Here is a 22,526-nt window from a genome sequence, read left to right on the forward strand (position 1 = left end):
AATAAATAACCCTGTATATCACTGAAAAATGATGAGAGCAGAGGGAGAGTCAGAAGTATCTAGCTATGCTGCAGACATCATGAGTACAGAGTTGATTTGACCGACCAGATTATCTTTTCCTGTCTGTCACTTCTGTGTGTTCTTAAGTTAAGTTGTCATTCCAAATAAAGTAAGGAAGATGATTTGTTGTGTTTGGAAACTAGAAATGCATGACTTGGTTCAAATCTGTGGTATCCAAGTCTACAAAGTACAGTTGCAATTCCATACATTGAGATCTTTTCTGCAATCTAAAATAATTGATTGCCTGCTGCATAAAACTTTCACAAACCTAGAATAATCAGCTGCATTTTGGGATTATCTTTGATTAGAGTTTTGAGCTCTGGTTTTAGTTGGGAGCAGTGGAAGTCATGTGACTTCACCACCTCCCTCATTCTGACTTCCTACCCCCATCTCCATTGGTTTTATAATTGAAAATAAAGTTTGAAATTAACAGAAAACCCCAATTTTTAAATGTCCTTGTGATTTTTCACCCCTCCTCCCTTTCGTTTGTTCACATTAGTGCTCTGTGAGGTCAGCTCTTTAATTCCTAGTGGATCAAGGCTAATTCTGGAAGGCTAGCAATTGGATTTTCCTGGTCTATAATCCAGATTGTAAATCATGCAATGCACTCAACTCAGTCTGGCCCCCTCTTATAATCAGTACAGTACTTAATGGATTTATTTTTCATCTTTCAGCAGCCTAACTATCACGACTACATAAAATAAAACATTTCAGATCCATTCCATTGTATTAACCATTTGCTCTTGTGTAATCTTGATAAGTGAATTATTTAAATTGATAGTCTGTCTTGATGTATGTCCTGCAGATGAAATTCCATGTAATTTAAAACCGTCTTAAAGTTACAGGTTAGTCCAATTAATGTTACATTATATGTCCAGGTAAGTATGTTGTAATACCTTTCATAATAATTGAAGTTCTGTTTATTTTTATAGAACCATAGAATTGTGCATCACAGGAGGAGGGAATTCAGCCCTTGTGCATGTTCCAGCCCTTTGTAGAGCTATCTAATAAATCCTACTCATCTGCTCTTTCTCTATAGTTAGCAAGTTTTGAGAAGATTTGTAGCTCAGGTTGAGGTTCTGGAGGTAGGTTTGCTCGCTGAGTTGGAAGTTTCGGTTTCAGGCATTTCATCACCATACTAGGTAACATCATCAGTGAGCCTCTGGATGAATCACTGGTGGTATGGCCCGCTTTTTATTTATGTGTGTAGGTTTCCTTGGTTGGTGATGTCATTTCCTGTGTGATGCCATTTCCTGTTCTTTTTCTCAGGGAGTGGTAAATGGGATCCAAGTCATTGTGTTGGTTGATAGAGTTCTGGTTGGAATGCCACGCTTCTAGGAATTCTTGTGCATGTCTCTGTTTAGCTTGTCCTAGGATGGATGTGTTTCTGAGTCAAAGTGGTGTTCTTCCTCACACTGTCTGTCTGATGGTTTGCTGTGTTTCTTTTGTGAGTTCGAAACACACTCGATCAAAGAGACTACATTGCGAAAGCAAACACACTGCTTGCAGAGACCAAGAGTTACCAACAAGTGGCGATAGACTTGACCCCACAACTAGAGAACCAAATCACATCCCTACTCAAAAAACTTCAAGAATCTGGAGAAATAAATAAGACTGACTTCCAAAAAATGAAACCAGACGGATCCAACACGTCACGCTTCTACGGATTACCCAAAACTCTCAAACCAGGAGCCCCCTGCAGACCCATAGTCTCGCTACCTGCAACACCAACCTACAGATTGGCCAAACAACTACACCAAAGATTAAAACACTTAGTAGAAGACTCACGCCACTCCACCCAAGAATTCCTGGCACCATCAAATACACCAAGATAGAAGAGAATGAAATAATGGTCTCCTTTGACGTGTCAGCCTTGTTCACATCCATCAATATCAACCTGGCCAAAGAAATACTGACTACACTATTAGAAGAACCAAAGACACATATACCAAACACCACCAACTGCATCAGCAATGGCAATATTGTCAAGCTAGTGGACCTATGCCTTACCACCCACTTCACCTTCAACAACAAAGCCTATAGACAAACCAACTGAACACCCAAGGGCTCTCTGATATCAGGGTTCTTAGTACATCCTATGTAGTACTGTAAATCTTTTTAAATATTGTTACTATTGAAACTATTTCCCAATAATCTTTCAGAAATTGCATTCAAGATCACAACTCATATGAAAAGATTGTATCCTCTTGTTCCCCTCTCATTAACTTTGTCGAGGTCCTTGGTTATTGACACCAAAAGTTATAGCATCTGTGTTCAGTTTTCAACATGGTTTTTAAAATTTGAATTCATGTAACAGTCACAGTTAAAACATTATCCGGTAGCTGGCTGAATATACCACCTGCAGAATGAATTAGCTTTATTGTCACATACTCAAATGAGTAAATTGAAAAGTTTACTAGTTGCCACTTATAAAGCCATCTTAGGTATGAAGGTACCTAGATACAGATTCTTCAGTACAAGTTCTTAGGAAAAGAAAATTAGAAAAATAAAGAAATAAAAGTCCAGCATTGCAGATTGTAGGAATAAATTAGGAAGTAGAGAAAAAAAAGGTTTGCAACAACGGTTATTTCTTCCCAGCCCATGCTGGCATCTAGCCTTCAGTCTGCTTGGGCCTTGACACCTGACAGCGCCAGGCTTCGCCTCAAGGATCTCAAGTTCGGGAGATCATTCAATACCAGAAGTTCAGGCTGAGGCTATGCTGGGCCACTTAAAGGCTGCCACGCCAGTCCAGGAGACTGCCACACAGGGTCAGGAGGCAGCCAAGCCCGGTCTGTGCTGAGGCCGAAAGTCTGAGGCCCAGAAGGAAAAAAACCGGACTACAATGCAAGCAGTGTAGTGAGTGGCCCAATCTTTGACAGTCCTTCAAAGTAAGCGTAATGCCTATGAGCAATTATATTTTGTCCCTTTTACATATTGGACAATTTTTAATGGAAGCCAAGGGCATAAGTGATGGACATGTTCCTTAAGAGTAAGGAGTAGAATGCAGTTTCTGTAATGAGCGGTGTGCTCAACTGTAGCTGAAAGGTTGGAGATAAGCACACCTTCACAGGGCTATGAGGTTATGACCATATTTTTAGGTGATTGGTTTGTTAATTTCTTGCAGTATTGCTAGCCAGTCAAATGACAGACGTGTCACTGGGAGTACTGTCCACTTCTGGGGCTGCAGTGAGTCCCTCTGGATTGGACAGAGGGTGGTGGTGGAGGGTTGTTTTTCAGACTGGAGGCCTGTGACCAGTGGAGTGCCACAAGGATCGGTGCTGGGCTCTCTACTTTTTGTCATTTACATAAATGATTTGGATGCGAGCATAAGAGGCACAGTTAGTAAGTTTGCAGATGACACCAAAATTGGAGGTGTAGTGGAAAGCGAAAAGGGTTACCTCCGATTACAACAGGATCTGGACTAGATGTGCCAATGGGCTGAGAAGTGGCAGATGGAGTTTAATTTATAATAAATGCGAGGTGCTGCATTTTGGGAAAGCAAATCTTAGTAGGACTTATACACTTAATGTAAGGTCCTAGGGAGTGTTGCTGAACAAAGAGACCTTGGAGTGTAGGTTCATAGCTCCTTGAAAGTGGAGTCACAGGTAGATAGGATAGTGAAGAAGGCGTTTGGTATGCTTTCCTTTATTGATCAGAGTATTGAGTACAGGAGTTGGGAGGTCATGTTACGGCTGTACAGGACATTGGTTAGGCCACTGTTGGAATATTGCGTGCAATTCTGGTCTCCTTCCTATCGGAAAGATGTTGTGAAACTTGAAAGGGTTCAGAAAAGATTTACAAGGATGTTGTCAGGGCTGGAGGATCTGAGCTGCAGGGAGAGGCTGAACAGGCTGGGACTGTTTTCCCTGGAGCGTCGGAGGCTGAGGGTGGCCTTATAGAGATTTAAAAAATTATGAGGGGCATGGATAGGATAAATAGACAAAGTCTTTTCCCTGAGGTCGGGGAGTCCAGAACTAGAGGGCATAGGTTTAGGGTGAGAGGGGAAAGATATAAAAGAGACCTCAGGGGCAACTTTTTCACGCAGCGGGTGGTATGTGTATGGAATGAGCTGCCAGAGGATGTGGTGGAGGCTAGTACAATTGCAACATTTAAGAGGCATTTGGATGGGTATATGAATAGGCAGGGTTTGGAGTGATATGGGCCGGGTGTTGGCAGGTGGGACTAGATTGGGTTGGGATATCTGGTCGGCATGGACGGGTTGGACCGAAAGGTCTGTTTCCATGCTGTACATCTCTATGACTCTATGGATGCAAAATTAAGTATGGCAGTGCATTAGGGCCAATCAGGCAGGTTACAGTGAGAGGTTAGGGATCAAGTTGGGTAGGGCAGCAGTAACTGATGGAAGATCTTCATTAGTGACTTATCCAAATCTGTGAGACCCACTTGCAAATTCTGTAGCCAGTCGGTCAGTGGTTATCTTCTTTTCTTGCTGTGTAAAATACCAGTGATGCCATGAGGAGGGCTCTAAACAGCCATTATTTGACTGCTTTTGTCCTCAAGTGCCCCAAGTTTGGGCTCCTTAATAGTATAAAATACCAGTAAGTGACTGATATGACACTGCCATCTGGAAACCCACCTGATTTTATGTTGTAACGTACACCAATTATTCCACCCACCACCACCACCACTCCTGCTACCAAGAATCTGTTCCTGGGTTTCGAAAACTGGATTAAAGATGCAAATGATAATCTCAAAATTAGAATCAGTTATAAAAGAAGAACCAGATGAGAGAGAATTGTGCACAAAAGGAAGTTCAGGAAGAAAAGATTCACTTTTCAGTGGCTTTGGAGCTGTTCTCTGGCAGAAGGAAATTGTACCAATGACTTTCATAGTGCCTAAAGAGCAAGATGAGTTAATGAAAAAGAACATTTGAATGGGGAAGGGAGGAAATAACAATGAAAATGACATTTGTTAAACAGAGGGAATTCTGACAGAACCATGGAACGTAGAAACTAAAGAACAAAACTGCAGAATGGTTGATTTAACATCATAAAATGATTTAGGTGATAGCAGTCACTAAACTATGACTGCAACTAAAAGTTCTTACATGTCACATTTGGAGCAATAATGGAAGAAGATTGTCTCAGACAAACTATCATTGTGCTGTATTGGAGTGTAAGGAATATCTGCTGCTGTTGAAGAATGGTTTCTGTTAAATTGCTATCCTGACAGGAACAGAAGGATAGTTTGGTAAATTAATTCTACTTTCATCGCTATTTTCTAATTTGTCTGCATATATTATCCTCAATTTCCTTGCAGCTTACCAGCAATTGCAAAATACCTCTGATCATATGATCTGGTGCTATTCCTCAATCTAATCCATTTGTCTACTTGCATTGCATTAACTAGTTCATTTTGAGATTACCACTACCATGGATGTTTCTGCACTGAAATCTACTCTAGTACTGCCACATCTAACTGTTTCTATTAAGGCCAAATCATAAACTTACACATTAAAAGCCTTTGATGCTCTGCCATCAATGATGAATCTGTAGTGCCAGTAGAGATGAAAATATGTGGCAGGAGCTCACCTCTTAAAGCAGGATATCTGATGCGTATGTTGGAGTGGTGCTGCTCCTGGGCCATTTATTCTGCAAGGTTACCTCAAAGCATATTTGATGTCAAAGGTGTTTTTGTGGTAATAGGAGCATATCAATTATCTTTAAAACTCAAGCAGGGTTTTCTATAAGGCTGATCTTTAGTTCTGACATCATGTAAATACAGTATTATTAACTAAATATGGCAGATAATTTGATTTCTGTTTTCACTTCGGCAATTTTTCGTGTTATCCAGATGCACCGAGTTGTTTGTGTTCATACCTGTTGGGTTTAGGGGCTGACTCACTCTTTCTGATTGACCTGTGATGACTGGCTGGCAGCATGGCTGTCAATATGCCAAAATCAAAAGTCTGATAGGCACCAGTATTCCATGGTACTGCACCATCATCTGTAAACAAAACTTCCAAACTGCAAATGCATTTTTAGTTTTGGTATGCTAAGTATGTTGTAGAAATAAGCCATTTTAAATGTTTAGACACCTAAGTAATGTGTTTTTTATGTACTTTTTCTTCATTATGTGAGCTTACAAAAATGATTACTTTTTTCATTGGGTCGAAGAACTCTTTCAAGAGCTGTTCCACCAGCAGAAAACCTCACTTTTATTAGAAGTACACAATTGCTTTTCATTGTATTTCTAATTTTAATCTCCAGGATATCACAAGTGAATTTTCAGTTTATTGATTGGGAATTAATTATGGTTTCTCAGTAGCTGCACTATTCTGAGGGAAATGGGGAAGTGAAGCCAATAGGCTAAGGTGAAAACTTAAGCACAAATGAAGTGCCCTCACTATCTGTTAAAACTGCTGTTAGTTGAGAAGTCTTCACATCCAGAGACTTTCCTCAGGTAATGAGTTCTGTTAGTGAGTTGATGGGAAATATTAGCTTGTCTCCAATTAAAATTGATCTTGCTAGGCTTTCTTCCATGGATTAGTGTTAACTCTTACTTAATTCCTGATTCATTGCAATCGTGTCAGAGGAGACATTAGATAAGTTTTTAATTAATCCATCCTGCATGTTCAAAATTATTGCTACGATGTTCTGGATTCTGAATACTCTGAAGGGACTACTTGGGAGTTGATCCACTGTCTTCCCAATATCATCTTGACACGCCTTAGGATTTTATCATATTCGTCTGATGGATTACTGGGAAGACATTGGTTATAAAGTATTTTACAAAGGCTAAATTTGAGTAGCTTCATTAGTCTTCTGAGCCCAGTTGAATTTCTGTATTCATCTCTATGGCTGACACTGGTGTAGTCTACTCTTTTCAAGTATACACAGCCATTCCAGGGTAAATATTCTGTTCCATGTAGCTAACTTATAAATATACGAATACTGATGGCTAAGAGAAGAACTTCTGGCCCTTCTAACCTGTTTCCCAGAGGAAGAACTAGTGATGAAGACAGTAGTCTACACAAGGAAAGATCCACATGAGGATATTCTTTAGTCATTTCATTCGATAGGACTCTCATATGTGCACTTTGGTAATATCCCCTTTAATTAGTCAGTATTATAGCAGGCTACCACTCAATATATCTGATTTTGGATTTTTAGGCTCACTGCAGAAGTACAAATCTGAATGCTCAAATCATCTTTTAAGAAGTTGAAGATTCTGTTCTCTATTTAATACATCTGTGTACATCAGAAACCTAGCCAATATGCGGAAGAAAGTAGAGGCCTTTGAAAAGTGAATGCGAAAACATACATTGGCCATATTTGGGAAGATTATGGCTGAAATTACTTGCACAGAGGCCGGTATTCCATCACCATGTCATCCTTTATTTGCTTGTGCACAATACACTGGCTGTGGCCAGGCAGCTCAGTCAGTCCCTGAATTCCTGTTATTTTTTTGTTTTTTTTTTCACTTGTGTACAGTACACTGGCTGTGGCCAGTCAGCTCAGACAGTCCCAAACTCCTGTTTTTTTTTTGCTTTTTGTTTTTTTTTACTCATATACAATTCACTGACTGTGGCCAGCCAGTTCAGAGTCAATCGCCTGAATGTAGGTGATTCGAAATCTCCTGGTTATATTTTTTTTGTTTCTTTCTTTCTCTCTCAACTTTACCCCCATGCAATAGTGCTTATATTTTCCCCAGCACCCATGGTGTGTCTGTGCAGGTGTGAGGCACAGTGAAAGACAACAGGTGTACAAATCTTTATTCAGTTTCCACCATCAGGAAGAAAGGAAATATCCGAGTTGCCAGTGACAAGCAATGCCCCTCTCATCAAAGGGCAACACTGCATGATCAAAAGGTGAAGGGGAGGGCAGGGGTTAAATCAAAATAGAGTTGGAGGGGGAAATAAGGCACTTCACTCTGTGGTGCCCACCTCTCCCAGAACAGCTCAAGGGTGTTGGTAGACACCGCATGCTCCCTCTCCATGGACACCCGAGCTTGAACGTAACCACGGAAGAGGGGCAGGCAATCAGCCATAACAACCCCCTCTACGGCCCGCTGCCTGGACCTGTTTATGGCCAGTTTTGAACTCTTGTTAATGTGGTCAGCCAGGGTTTTCCTGATTGGGGCTGTTAACATGGGCCAGTCAAGGACCTCGTAGTCACTGAGTTCCAATCACTACAGTGGCCCAGTGATATCGCCTGACTACTAAACCAGAGATCCAGGTAACGTTCTGGGGACCTGGGTTCAAATCCCACTATGGCAAATTGTGGAATTTGAACTCAATAAAATTTCTGGAATTGAGTCCATGACCATGAAATAAGTGTCAATTTGTCAGGTAATTGAGGGAAGGAAAATGCCATCTTCTCTGGCCTCGTCCGTGCGTGATTCCAAGCCCGCAGCAATGTGGCTGACTTGTTCCTTGATTAATTAGGCATGGACAATAAATGCTGGCCCTTCATTCCATGAGTGAATAAAAAAAAACGTTGTGTTCACTCCAAAAGATGAGTGAAGAGGCACTTGAAATTTCAGAGCGCAAAGAATTCTAAAAGTGACATCCAGAGAAAATGTCATCATTTCAGAAAAAAGATCAGAACTGAAAAGCTACAGAGACGTTTTGTGGAAGACAAAGTTGAGGGCAACACAAAAAGGGGTCAGCCTAAATATGTTTGGATGACAGTCATGGAACAGTTGCATACGAGCTACATGTGAGGACAATGCGAGACAGATGAGTATTATCTGGCAAGATTAGCTCCAATCTGCAACAGAAAGTTCTACTTTTTGGGGCAGCACAGTAGTTCAGTGGTTAGCATTGTTGCCTCTCAGCACCAGGGACCTGGGTTCAATTCCAGCCTCTGGCGACTGTGTGGAGTTTGCACATTCTCCCCGTGTCCGCGTGGGTTTCCTCCGGGTGCTCTGGTTTCCTCCCACAATCCAAAGATGTGCAGGTCAGGTGAATTGGCCAAGCTAAATTGCCCATAGTGTTAGGTGCATTAATCCGAGGGAAATGGATCCGGGTGGGTTACTCCACGGAGGGTCGGTATGGACTTACTGGGCCAAAGGGTCTGTTTCCATACTGTAGGGAATCTAATCTTTTAAGAGTATAAACTTAGCTGACAGTATACACCTCATTTGCCCCCCTTCCTCCATCCTCATATTTCGAGTAATATCATTTCTCTCAGCCAATGTCACTAGCAGAATAATTGGTGTTTTATCTCATTTGCTATTTGTGAATTTTCCTGTTTGCAAATTGACTGCCACTTTGCCTTAAAGTAAAAGCATTCAAAGGTAATGGGTTTGTGAATTGCTTTAGGGCATTTTGAGCACATGATAAGCTTTGTAAACTATTGTTAAAAAATAAGATTTAACATTTATATAATCAAGTTCTGGAAAGATTGCTCAATTAATTATGCTTCGGGGCGGTTGTATATAGAAGTCTTCAACACACATTTTAACTTTAAACATCCAAATAAGATTTTGAAGTACAGTTGCAGTAAGACTTAGGTGTTGTTTTTGAGTTATATTTTTTCCCATCACATTGTGAATGCTAAAAAGATCAGACAGTCTGTGCAGTAGATATTGTAGGTAAACAGCTGTTCTCTTCAACTGCCTCCCCCGCATGGCACATGCACAGATTTATTTATATAACTGCCCTACAGGAGTGAAGTAAATTTATTTCCCTCCCAGGAGTTGACTATGGGAAATAATATTTTCCACATACATATAGAAATAATATATTTTATTACATTTATAACATGATGCTTTTAAAACCATATATTAATAGACTTAGTGATTATTGCTGCACAGCATTCACTGATATCATTTAAATATGTACAGCATGCAAAGACAGCACAATCCATATCTTTTCCTTTGCTTTATTGCTGATTAATTGTTACATGCTGTCTGAAACTTACCACCATTATCCAATTTGTAGTATCTGACCAAAAACAGTTAATATCTAGTTTACTTTTGAACCTGTTTATTTTAAAAATAGGAATTGTAATCTTAATGAGACTAGCTCTGTCTTGGTCACAGAATAATACATTGTTCATGAAATGAAATTGATCTGCACACCACTTGATTTAACATTGTACATTTATACATAAATTGTAATATCCTTAGTCCAGAGCATCTGCCTGGGATGTTTGTCTGCAGGTCCTTGCCACTTTCAGACATAACACTCAGTGCTGCAAAAGCCCTTGAAACAAATGGCAAAGAGTTGACCATGAGCCCAAAGTTCTCATTAAGCTTTAAAAACACTCGTAGCAATGAGTGCCAAGTCTGCTTGGGATATTTATGCACCAATTTGACACACCAAGAGGTAGTCAAGTGTACCACCTTCTTGAGGTGTTCCTTGAAATTCTTCCACTCAGGTTCAGTGGGTTCTGAAATGGCTGATAGTCTGCAAACTCTTCGACATGTGGGGTGAATGGGGCTTGCTGTCACTGTCAAGGTTGTCCATGTGGTTCTTGATATTCTAGGTCCAAACTTCACTTTGATGAGCGAAGATGCCGATTCATGATTTTATTTAAATGTGGGGTGGTTGTTGCATACTGACTGTCAGTTTTGGCAGAATAAGGCCTTAGTGTACTGACAAGGAGGTTCTAAAACAATTGGTGGCCAAGGTTTGCTTCAAGATGTTATCAGATTCTGTGCATGATCACAGGCATGTATAACTCAGTGAATGACCAATTTCTGTGTCTCAGTGTGGGGAAAAACTGGCATTCCTTATGGCTGCTGGGAAGATGACCAGTGGTTTTAAACTTGCTGTGTTTCTGCTTCTGAACCCAGGCTGACCACTCTGTTTAACATGCATTTCCAACTAGACCAAAAGGTTGGGAAGCAAGAGAAGCAGGGTGGAAAGATGTGGGTGTGTGTTTTAAAATGGATCCCATTTGGGAAGCATCAGAATACAGACTACAGGTAAGGTAAGAACTTGAAATAGCTGGAAGTGAGGTGTCTTCCAAATGAAGAAGGTGAAGGTTTGCAAGTCTTAAAGGACATTTATAAAGGAGTATATTGTTTATTCTGCAGCCATGTGTATGAGGACATCTAGGATCAGCCATATTTCAGAAGAATGAATTTCAAAATTGTTAAATGTCTTAATTTGGCACATTTTATGTATACATTTATACCTGGTTCATAGACTTGTGGTTAGGCATTCTAACTTTATGAAATAGAAAATTCTGAAATCCAGAAATGATTTGCCACCCCCACCTCCAAACATTCCAAATTGCAGATTACTGTGTTATACCTAAATTAAGTAATCTTGAAATGGTGTCCAAATATCTTGAATTTGTCAAAATCCCTGCAATCCTCGGATCAGAAATTAATCAGGTGACAGATTCCTTGAATGACAAAGGATTTTTCATTATCAAAAGATGAATTTCAACCTATCAGGACAGACCTATTTGGAAAGAATTGACATTACAAGCTATTTAAGTTATAAGCTATCTGCAGTCTGTTTGTAAACAGTGTACCTAATTAATGACCTATATTGTATGAAGTATTGAATTTTGTTTCATATGTTTTAGATCAACTTGAACGAGTCTTTATGCGCCTTGGCCTTGCTGAAACAGATGAGCAACTGCAAAACATAATCTCAAAATTTCTTCCTCCTGTTCTGCTAAAGCTGTCTAGTGTTCAGGAAGGAGTGCGTAAAAAAGTAAGTTTATATTACACTCTTTGTTGTTAAAAGTTATAGCCTAACATTTTATATTTAAATGGTATTACCTGTTTCCATTTGTGAAAATTAATAAAGGAACTGGGCTTGATCATTTTTCAGTTTTCTTACTGTGAATAGATCTGAAGAAGTTTGCAGTGGTAGAGTGAGAGATCAGACTGCGGACAAACTTGCAGATGAGAAAGATTTTAAATTTGAAACCTTTGGAGATCAGGGCTACTGAAGCTTGCTAGAGACAGGTATGTGGGATAGAATGCCAAAAACAATCTTGCAGATGAACTTAAACCCTCGAATACAGAGAAGAAAGTCAGTAATGGTGAAATAGGCCACGAGGAAATGGATGGTCTTAATGGTGACTAGGATATCAGGTTTGAAGTCCCACACAGGTGATTAGTCTGACAGAAACAGCTTTCTAAATCAGATCAAGTAATTTCTTATTCATTCTTCTTTGATGTAGGCATCAAGAGCGAGGCCAGAGTTTATTGACTATTCTTAATTGCCCAAAGGGCAGTTAAGAGTCAGCAACATTGCTCAGGGCTTGGAGAAACATGTAGGTTAGACAGGGTAAGAATTGCGGATTTCCTAAAAGATGTTACTAAATCAGATATGTCGTTATAACAATTAGTTGTCATTCAGACCCATGACCCCAGAACATTAACCTGGGCCCCTGGGTTACTGGAGTTTAGATCAGAGTGGTGCTGGAAAAGCACAGAAGGTCAGGTAGCATCTGAGGAGCAGGAAAATCAATGTTTCAGGCAAAAGCCCTTCATCAGGAATGGAGGCAGGGAGCTTCCAGGGTAGGGAGATAAATGGTGAGGGGGAGAAGGTAGCAAAGAGTACAATAGGTAAATGGGGGTGGGAATGGAGGTGATAGGTCAGAGGGGAAGATGGAGCAGATAGATGGGAAGGGAGATTGGCAGACAGGTCATGAGGACAGTGCTGAGTTGGAAGGTTAGAACTGGGGTAAGGTGGGGGGAGGGGAAATGAGGAAACTGGTGAAGTCCATATTGATGCCCTGGGGTTGAAGTGTTCCATGGCGGAAAATGAGGCATTCTTCCTCCAGGTATCGGATGGTGAGGGAGCGGCGGTGGAGGAGGCCCAGGATCCGCATGTCCTCGGCAGAGTGGGAGGGGGAGTTGAAATATTGGGCCACGGGGCGTTGGGTTGATTGTTGCGGGTGTCCCGGACATGCGAGGAAGCGTCCAGTCTCCTCAATGTAGAGAAGGAGACCGCATCGGGAGCAACGGATACAATAACATCCACCAATGACATTGGTGGATGTGCAGGTGAAACGTTGATGGATGTGGAAGGCTCCTTTGGGGCCTTGGATGGAGGTGAGGGAGGAGGTGTGGGTGCAGGTTTTGCTAGTCCAGTGAAATTGCCATTACCTCACCACCACCCCTGTAAAATTGGGGATGAGAAGGTTCTATTCAGTTTTCCAAAAAGATGAAAGATACAACTCCAAAATGAATACTGATTACATTAATTTGTCCATTTGTCGATTGACTAAGTCTGTAAGGCATTTTCAATACTGTAGATAGTCATACAGCATAGAGATAGACCCTTCTGTCCAACTAGTCTCACTTGCCTACATTTGGCCCATATCCCTTCAAACCTTTATTATTGATGTATTTATCCTAAATGTTGTCATTGTACCTGCAGCCGCTACTTCCATTGGCTAGCTACTCTTTGTGTAAAAAAAAAGTGCCCCTTATGTCCTTTCCAAATCTTTCTCCTCTCATCTTAAAAATACGCCCCCTTGTTTAGAACTCCTTCGGGAAAAGACCTTTGCTATTCACCTTATCTGTGCCCCTCATGATTTCAGAAACCCATACAGGGTCACCCCTCAACTTCCTATGCTCCAGTGAAAAAGGTTTCAGCCTATCCAGCCTATTTTTATGACTCAAACCCACCATTCCCAGCAAAATCCTAGTAAAGTTTTCTGAACCCTCTCTAGTTTAATACTATCCTTCCTATAACAGGGTGCCAGAACCACATACAGTACTTCAGATGAGGCCTCACCAATGTTCTGTACAACCTCAACATGACTTCCCAACTCCTATACGCAAAATATTTGAGCAATGAAAGCAAGCATGTGAGCTACCTTCTTAACTAGCCTGTCTACATGTGATGCTAATTTCAAAGAATTATGTACCTGAGCCTCTAGGTCTCTCCATCCTACAACACTTCTCAGGGCCCTACCATTAACTGTATAAATCCTGCCCTTGTATTGCATTTTGGTAAAACAAACCTTGTATTTATCCATCTGCTACTCCATTAGCTCATTTACCCAATTGATCAAGATGTCTTTGTAATCTTAGATAACCTTCTTCACTGTACACTACAGCCCCAATTTTGGTGTCATCTGCAAACTTTTAACTAAGCCTCCAATATTTTCATCCAAATCATTTATACAAATGGTAAACAAAAGTGGACCTAGTACCAATCCCTGTGGAACACCGCTAGTCACAGACCTCTAGTCCCAAAATCAACCCTCCGCCGTCACCCTATCTCTCCTGCTGACAAGCCAATTTTGTCTCCAATTGGCAAGCTCACCCTGAATTCCACGTGATCTAACTTTAACAATTAATCTAATATGCTGAACCTTGTTGAAGGCTTTACTAAAGTCTATATAAACCACTTCTACTACTCTACCCATATCAATCGTTCTGGTTATTTCCTCAAAAAACTCAATTGAGTTTGAGAGATATGATTTCCCTCACACAAAACCATGCTGACTATCCTTAATCAGTCCTTACCTCTCCAAATGTATGTAAATCCTATCTCTCAGATTCACCTCCGACAACTTACCTACCACCGATGTAAGCCTCGGAGTCTACACTTCTCAAGCGTCTCCATATAGCCTTTCCTAAATAAAGGCACAACATCAGCCACCTCCAATCCTCTGGCACCTCACCCATGGTTATAAATAATACAGGTATTTCTCCTGGCACCCCTCAATTTCTTCCTTAACTTCCCACAACATCCTGGGATACACTTGATCAGGACTCGGAGATTTCTCCACCTTTATGTTTTCAAAGACCTCTCCTGCACTGTCGCTTCTGTAATGTTCTCTTGCCTCCATTTCTTTCTCCACAGTAAAAGCTGACCCAAAATATTCATCTGAATCTCTTCCATCTCCCGTGGTTCAATGCATAAATGGCCTCGTTGATCTTTCTCAGATTCACTAAAAATGGAAGGTCTTAGTTCAGTAAAGGATTTTGGATATTCTGTGGCTTTGGCAAAGACCAATATAGTACTTTGTCAGAAAAACCTGTCCTCTGAAAGTTTTTTTTTAGAATCCCTACAATGTGGAAACCGGCCTTTCGGCCCGACAAGTCCACACTGACCCTTCTAAGAGTATCCCACCTAAACTCATTCCTGTACATTTACCTCTGACTAGTGCACCTAACCTACACATCCCTGAGCACTATGGGCAATTTAGCATGGCCAATCCACCTAACCTGCGCATCTTTGGATTGTGGGACGAAACCGGAGCACCCGAGGGGAACCCATACAGGCATGGGGAGAATGTGCATACTCCACATAGACAATCACCTAAGCATGGAATCGAACCTGGGTCCTTGGCGCTGTGAGGCAGCAGTGCTAACCACTGAGGCACCATGCCACCCCATTTGTATTAATGTTAATTGAAAGAAGATAATCCCTATTGTGACTAATTAATGAAATATTGCATGATGACGAACAAGATTTAGCAACACTTTGTGGAAAAGACCCATGTAATTATTGTACAAAGATGTTCCTTTTTAAATTTTCTTGTCCCCAGTTTCTTTTTCTCAACAAATGAAATTCATTAAAACAAGATAGAAAGTACAGCATTGAGACATTATGTCAAATAACAGTGATATCATTTATTGTCCGGTCATTATTGCCCTGGGAATGTAGCAACGGGATTTGTTGTTAAATTGCTGCACTCCACAAAATGATAAGATTACTTGCAGTAGCCTATTTTTGGGTATATTGTTAGACCACTTTAGAGAGCATTTCAGATCAACAGGACTTGGCCAGATCAGGTAAAAATGGCTCAGAAAGGACACGAGAGGACCAGTTGGATTTCTACAACAATCCAATAGCTTCATGGCCACTCCTAATTCTGATACTAATTTGTTTCCAGAAATTTTTAATGGAATTAAAATTTCCAAACTGCCATTATTCAGTTTCCTTTCACTTTCTCTGGATTGATAATCTTCAGTATCGCTGGTCTAATAACATAACAGCCATGTTATCAGTTGGTTTTGCAGCTTGATTCACACGGCTATTGTATATTTAACAGCCATCCATGACTTATACATGCATCCTGTGTTATGGTATGGTGGGGTTAAATAGCTTCCCTCTCTTTCCATTGTACGGTCAACAGCAACAGATGTTTTTAAAATAATTTGTTTATCAATTTAAATGTTTGTTATTCACTATATGAAACACATCAACAAGGAATTAGAATTTGTGCTTAATTTCCGAGCTATATATAAGCATTAGAAATGCTCTAACTCTCATATATTCGAGGCAGTCTCACATATAAATGTAAATTTCGAGCAGGGAGCATAGGTTAAATTGAGTCCAAAAAGATCAGTGGTATACAGATATTGCAAATTGCTTCATTGGACAGTTTCTGCTTTGAGACAATTCAAAGACATGTCGGATGATCCCTCTCTTCTGCAATCAGCAGCTGTTTTGTTTATGTTGAAGATATTGCTTGTGGTATTTGGGTGGTTGTACATAAGCAGGACACAGGCCCATGGAATGGCTGAGGAGAGAATGAGGAAGTGCAAACTATCTTCTTAATTTTACCAACCTATGGTCTTTCTGATCTTGACTCTTTGACACTGGAAAAGCAGTTTGTTTCAATACAAAGGGTTAGTTTATCACATGCCCTCCATTTACAAACAGGCCATTTACCAAATATCGTCCCATCAAGCTGGGGAACCTGCATTTCTAGGTCTGTTGTTTAAAATGATTAGATTTTGTGGCGGGTGGAATCCCATTCTCAGCTGGCGTCCATTGTCCAAAATGATTGAGTTGAACAGCTTGGCCCACACCTACCTGAATAACAGATCGCATCTGGATGTTTGTGAATGGTTCAGGGGTGAAGCATTTGCACTAATTTAAACGAACTTTGTCTGTGGGCTGCACCCAGACAGCCGGCTCCTTTCTTATGACTTTGCAGTTTTCAGTTTATGAAAATTTATCAAACTATTCAGCCATCTTGTATGCTTTCAACCCTTTCAATAAAAATCATTTTCAATATAAAAATTATTTGATTGTACCCGTTCCTAAATGCAACTTATGATTTCAGTTTGTGCAAAGCTATGGCTTTTATGTTGAACATTATTCGTCAGTAAGTTTGAAACAGTAACAGTATCTAGTCCCACTCCCATCAACAGATAGAGCTAGAAACAATGGTTTTTTAAATTTGTGTACGAAGCAAATGTTTTATGTACATACAAGTAATAGTTACAGTAAATTAAGCAGCTTCTCTGTTTTCAAATTCAGGTCATGGAACTGTTAGTTCATCTCAACAAGCGTATTAAGAGTCGACCTAAAATTCAATTACCAGTGGAAACACTATTGGTTCAGTATCAGGATCCTGCTGCTGTTTCCTTCGTCACAGTGAGTAACTACCAGCCACTCATCCGCTTCGAAGGTCCATGATCACTGATCATTGTGCCAACACACTCACTTAGGCTTTCTCCAGCTGCTGCTGCACACCAATTACAAAGGTCTGTGCAGCAGCTGGGGAAATTAGAGGAAATGTAACCTCCCTAATTTATATATTATAGATGTTTAAAAAATGTTGAAATAATTGGTTACATCAACATCAGGTGCATAAAAGCATTTGACAGGATGGATGCTGAGAGGATATTTCCCTCAAGGAGGAGCCTAGAACTAGGGGACACAGTTTAAAAATGAGGGATTTTCTATTTAAGACAAAGGTGAGGAGAATGCTTTTCTCTCAAAGGTTTATTATTGTGTAGAATTCTCTTCCCCAGGAGCAGTGTAGGCTTGATAATTGAATACATTCAAGGCTATGTTCAATAGCTTGATGATCAACAAAGGAATCGAGGGTAATGCGATGGGGATGTGGGGTTGGAGTTGAGACCATAATCAGATTAACCGTGGTCTTAAATGAAGGCAAATCTGACTCAAGCACAAGGGCCTATTCCTAATTTTAGTGTTCTTGTGTTGGTTGTGAATGTGATTGGATTCAGCAGGTATTCCCTCTGCAGTCAAATAGCCTTCCAATATAAGTGCCTTCATTTTTAAGTGAAGAATAACTGCAAGGAATGCAGTCCTGTTTGCTCCTTTGGAGAGCCAGCACAGAGACAATGGGGCAAATGACCTTTGTGTTTTATGGTATTTCTGTGGTTCGCCACCAGAGGTTACTGGCAACAGAGGGACTATACCCAGAAAAAAGTCACCCATGTTTACCAGTGGTGGACAAATAGTTATCAGTGATGCCCACGAATGAACTTTGTAAAAAAGGAAGGAAATTAGAGAAGTGACAGGGAGAAAATTTGATGGTTATCATTGACCCAGTGGTTTTACTTTGGGCTTGAGGTTAATGCTTGTGATATCCCTGACTTGGGGACACCTGATGCTGGCCTTATTTGCCAGCAGATTTTTTTTTAAAGTTTAGTTTCTTGTCATTATTGCAATTTTTGGAAGTGAGATTGCTTGGACTCTATGGAAAAGAGCAGTTCTTCTTTACTACTCATTTATAACTCTTTGTAGTGGGGTGACTATGATACTTATTACATTCAAGAAAAGTTTATCAACATGGTATCATACTCCTTACAAAATGTTGTGGTTCTGTTCGCCGAGCTGGGAATTTGTGTTGCAGACGTTTCATCCCCTGTCTAGGTGACATCCTCAGTGCTTGGGAGCCTCCTGTGAAGCGCTTCTGTGATCTTTCCTCCGGCATTTGTAGTAGTTTGAATCTGTCGCTTCCGGTTGTCAGTTCCAGCTGTCCGCTGCAGTGGTCGGTATATTGGGTCCAGGTCGATGTGCTTATTGATTGAATCTGTGGATGAGTGCCATGCCTCTAGGAATTCCCTGGCTGTTCTCCGTTTGGCTTGTCCTATAATAGTAGTGTTGTCCCAGTCGAATTCATGTTGCTTGTCATCTGCGTGTGTGGCTACTAAGGATAGCTGGTCATGTCGTTTCGACCAGCTATCCTTAGTAGCCACACACGCAGATGACAAGCAACATGAATTCGACTGGGACAACACTACTATTATAGGACAAGCCAAACAGAGAACAGCCAGGGAATTCCTAGAGGCATGGCACTCATCCACAGATTCAATCAATAAGCACGTCGACCTGGACCCAATATACCGACCACTGCAGCGGACAGCTGGAACTGACAACCGGAAGCGACAGATTCAAACCACTACAAATGCCGGAGGAAAGATCACAGAAACGCTTCACAGGAGGCTCCCAAGCACTGAGGATGTCACCTAGACAGGGGACGAAACGTCTGCAACACAAATTCCCAGCTCGGCAAACAGAACCACAACAACGAGCACCCGAGCTACAAATCTTCTCACAAACATTGAATCCTTACAAAATGCTTTTATAAAATGCTCTTTAACAAATTGTGTTGTTTTGCACATCCCAGAATTTTACAATAATATATATCAAGATGGGATATCCCCGTTTATCAGTGGAGAAACAATGTGAATTAGCACCATCCTTGGTTACCGCAATGGAAAGCAAGCCTCAGCCGCAGCAAGACAGGTGCAGTATTCATCATTGCAGCATTGCACGTTATAGTTGGAGACTTGACTGTCAGAAAAAGTATCTTGGTTGGAAAGATTTAATGTCAGCATTATGAAAGTACTTTGAAGAGGATTAATTATTTCATTGAAATTCCTTGGACTGATACTAATACTAATGAAAATAGAAGCATAAGGAAGCATTGCCTTCAGTGTTTTCAACTTCCTTGGATGAATGTATGAATGTGGGCTTGGGGGGGGATGGTAGTTGAGAAAGCGATAGGTAGATAAAGATGAGGGAGAAGGTGGTAGGTCGGAGAGGAGGATGGAGCATATAGATGGGAATGGTGATGGACAGGTCAGGAGGGCGGTACCGAGTTGGTGGCTTGGGACTGAGATAATGTGGGGTTTGGTGACTTGGGACAAGGATAATGTGTGGGGAGGGGAAGTTAGGAAACCTTTGAAATCCACCTTGATACCATATGTTTGTAGGGTCCCAAGGCAGAATGTGAGGCGTTCATGCTCCAGGCGTGGAGTGGCAAGGGTTTGGCGATGGAGGAGGCCCAGGACCTGCATGTCCTTGATGGAGGGCGAGGGGTAGTTGAAGTGTTTAGTCATGGGGCAGTGGGCTTGGTAGGTAGGTGGGTGTCCCAGAGATATTCTCTGAAACGGTCTGCAAGTTAGCGTCCTGTCTCCCCAGTGTAGAGGAGATCAGTTTGGGTGCAGCACATACAGTAGGTGACATTGGTGGAGGTACAGGTAAATTTCTGTCGGATGCGAAAGGATCTTTTAGGGCCTTTGACAGAGGTGAGGGGAGTGGTGTGGGCGCAGGTTTTGCAGTTCCTGCGGTGGCAGGGGAAGGTGCCAGGAGTGGTGTGTTGGCTGGTGGGGAGCGTGGACCTGATGATGGCGTCGCAGAGGGAATGGTCTCTCCAGAACGCTGATAGAGGTGGGGAGGGAAGTATTTCTCTGGTGGTGGGGTCTGTTTGTAGGTGGCAGAAGTAGCGGAGGATGATGTGATGCATGCGGAGGTTGGTGGGGTGGATCTGCCAAATGTTTCAGTAGATGGAAAGTGAAATAATTTTTGAGGAGACAATTTTTACATATAACTCGATGTAATTTTTGTGGTCCTAAAACAAAAATGCATAGACTTGCAGCAATTATCTCAAACTGAAAGTTGAAGGTTTGTCAGTGATCACTGGTGACAGCAATCACTTGAGGATGCAATTCTAGGATCAAGCTCATCAACCAAGCAAGGACCCACAATCCATCACCTATGATATTGAATTTCCTAGGCATCATTCTAACAAGTGATTGCTGTCACCAGTGATCTTTGACAAACCTTCAACTTTCAGTTTGAGATAATTGCTGCAAACCTATGCATTTTTGTTTTAGGACCATAAAAATTACATCGAGTTATATGTAAAAATTGTCTCCTCAAAAATTATTTCACTTTCTATCTACTGAAACAAAAAACTTCTCAAAATTTACTTTATAATCTAGGTTTTATATTTTCTAACTTTTCACCCTGTGCCGTCAACCCATAAAACTGTTGGAATGTTGCTATATAAAAAGCCATAGATGTTTTAGAATTTTAATGTCATCTCTAGGGCTGTATGAGCGTTAACTTGGCTTTGTCGATAGTTAAATTAAAAAAGTGTTTCTAGTGTGCGATTATAGTCAGTCAGAATAGACCATGAAGCATACAATGGTCAATGCCCCAATCACAGATATTAAGGCGACATCACAGTTTACCAACTATGGAATAATTATCTGGCTTACTACGTGAATATAAAACCATAATTGTTGATAGTACTTTTACCCCATTATAGCCAGTGCGCATAACCTTGACTCAGACATTGCTACTGTGTTGTCAAAGTTGTCATCTATCTGATTATATGTTAAAAGAAATTGTCATCTCCATATTCAGACAGAAATATTTTTTTAAAATCCTGTTGTTTTGCTCTAGAGTAACAGGTAGCTTACCCAGAAGTCTTTCCTCATCTAATACCACAGAAAAATTTGATTCTGTCTCCTATTTATAATTTGTCACCCTCTGCAGACTTTGTTGACATGGAAGTATCTAAAGTTAAAGCTGTTTCTTCCTTTCAATGAATATTAACAAAATATAAAACAGGAAGTATTGGAAAAAAGCATTAGAACTGAGAGCATTTGTGGAGAGAAAAACAAAGTTAACATTTTGGTTTGATGATCTTTTGTCAGAACTCCAGGATTGTTTCCCAGCATTCATGGTAATTTGCTATTTGTTTTGCCCATAAGTGGGAATGTGCTCACCACGTCAATTTACCGAACCGATTCATAATTTTAAAGATGGCTACTTTTTTTTAACCTAATCAACTTGTTCAGAGATGTTATTACACATTTCTGGAGCAGGTGGGACTTGAACCCAGGCCTCCTAGTCCAGGGGTAGGAACACTGCCACTTTGTCACAAGAGGGCCCCAGGTCACCTAAGTCTTTCCTTTTCTTTTTAAGAAAAGTAAGTTTTTCCTGATAGCTGTCCTATCTCATTGCTGTTACTATTCTTGTATATTTCTTCTCCACTTGAGTATTTCTGAGTATTTTTATACTCTGGAGACCAGGATGTTAATAGATATCAATATTGATGAATTGCCTTTAAGTTTGTCCAAATTGGCAGTAACAATATTATGGATGTAGTTTGTATTAATTTATCACAGACTAAATTTGTATTTATGATTAAAATTAGTTTGACCAGGGTCAGAGGGTCAAATTCCTGAAGAAGGGCTCATGTCCGAAACATCGATTCTCCTGCTCCTTGGATGCTGCCTGACCTGCGCTTTTCCAGCAACACATTTTCAGCCCAGGGTCAGAGGGTTGTAGTATTCTTAAATATCAAGTCCCTAATGTGCCTTATGAGCTGTCATTTACTTGTACATTGTTGCAACAAGGCTAGATGGGGTAATCTGTTCCCCTCTAAATTTTTTAACAAGCCCTCCATTGGTCACACATATTTTTATTTAGTTTTCAAGCATAAGTATCACACTTCAATTTAACTTAGTTAACCAGATCAAAATGAAGAGGTTTTGTTGAGTGAAAG

General features: G+C 40.7%; 1 protein-coding gene across 1 annotated transcript in view; it reads left to right on the forward strand.

The window, feature by feature from the left end:
* Positions 1–22,526, forward strand: part of ecpas (Ecm29 proteasome adaptor and scaffold) — a 114,535-nt gene that overhangs the window by 3,467 nt on the left and 88,542 nt on the right. Inside the window, exons 2-4 of the mRNA XM_043716135.2 lie at positions 11,568–11,698; positions 17,228–17,344; positions 19,353–19,471. Coding sequence (XP_043572070.1) covers positions 11,568–11,698; positions 17,228–17,344; positions 19,353–19,471 — 367 coding nt within the window. The remainder of the gene's footprint in view (positions 1–11,567; positions 11,699–17,227; positions 17,345–19,352; positions 19,472–22,526) is intronic.

Source organism: Chiloscyllium plagiosum, unplaced genomic scaffold (assembly GCF_037043375.1).
Source record: "Chiloscyllium plagiosum isolate Xiang-an unplaced genomic scaffold, Cpla_swu_hap1 HiC_scaffold_2, whole genome shotgun sequence".
NCBI lineage: Eukaryota > Metazoa > Chordata > Chondrichthyes > Orectolobiformes > Hemiscylliidae > Chiloscyllium > Chiloscyllium plagiosum.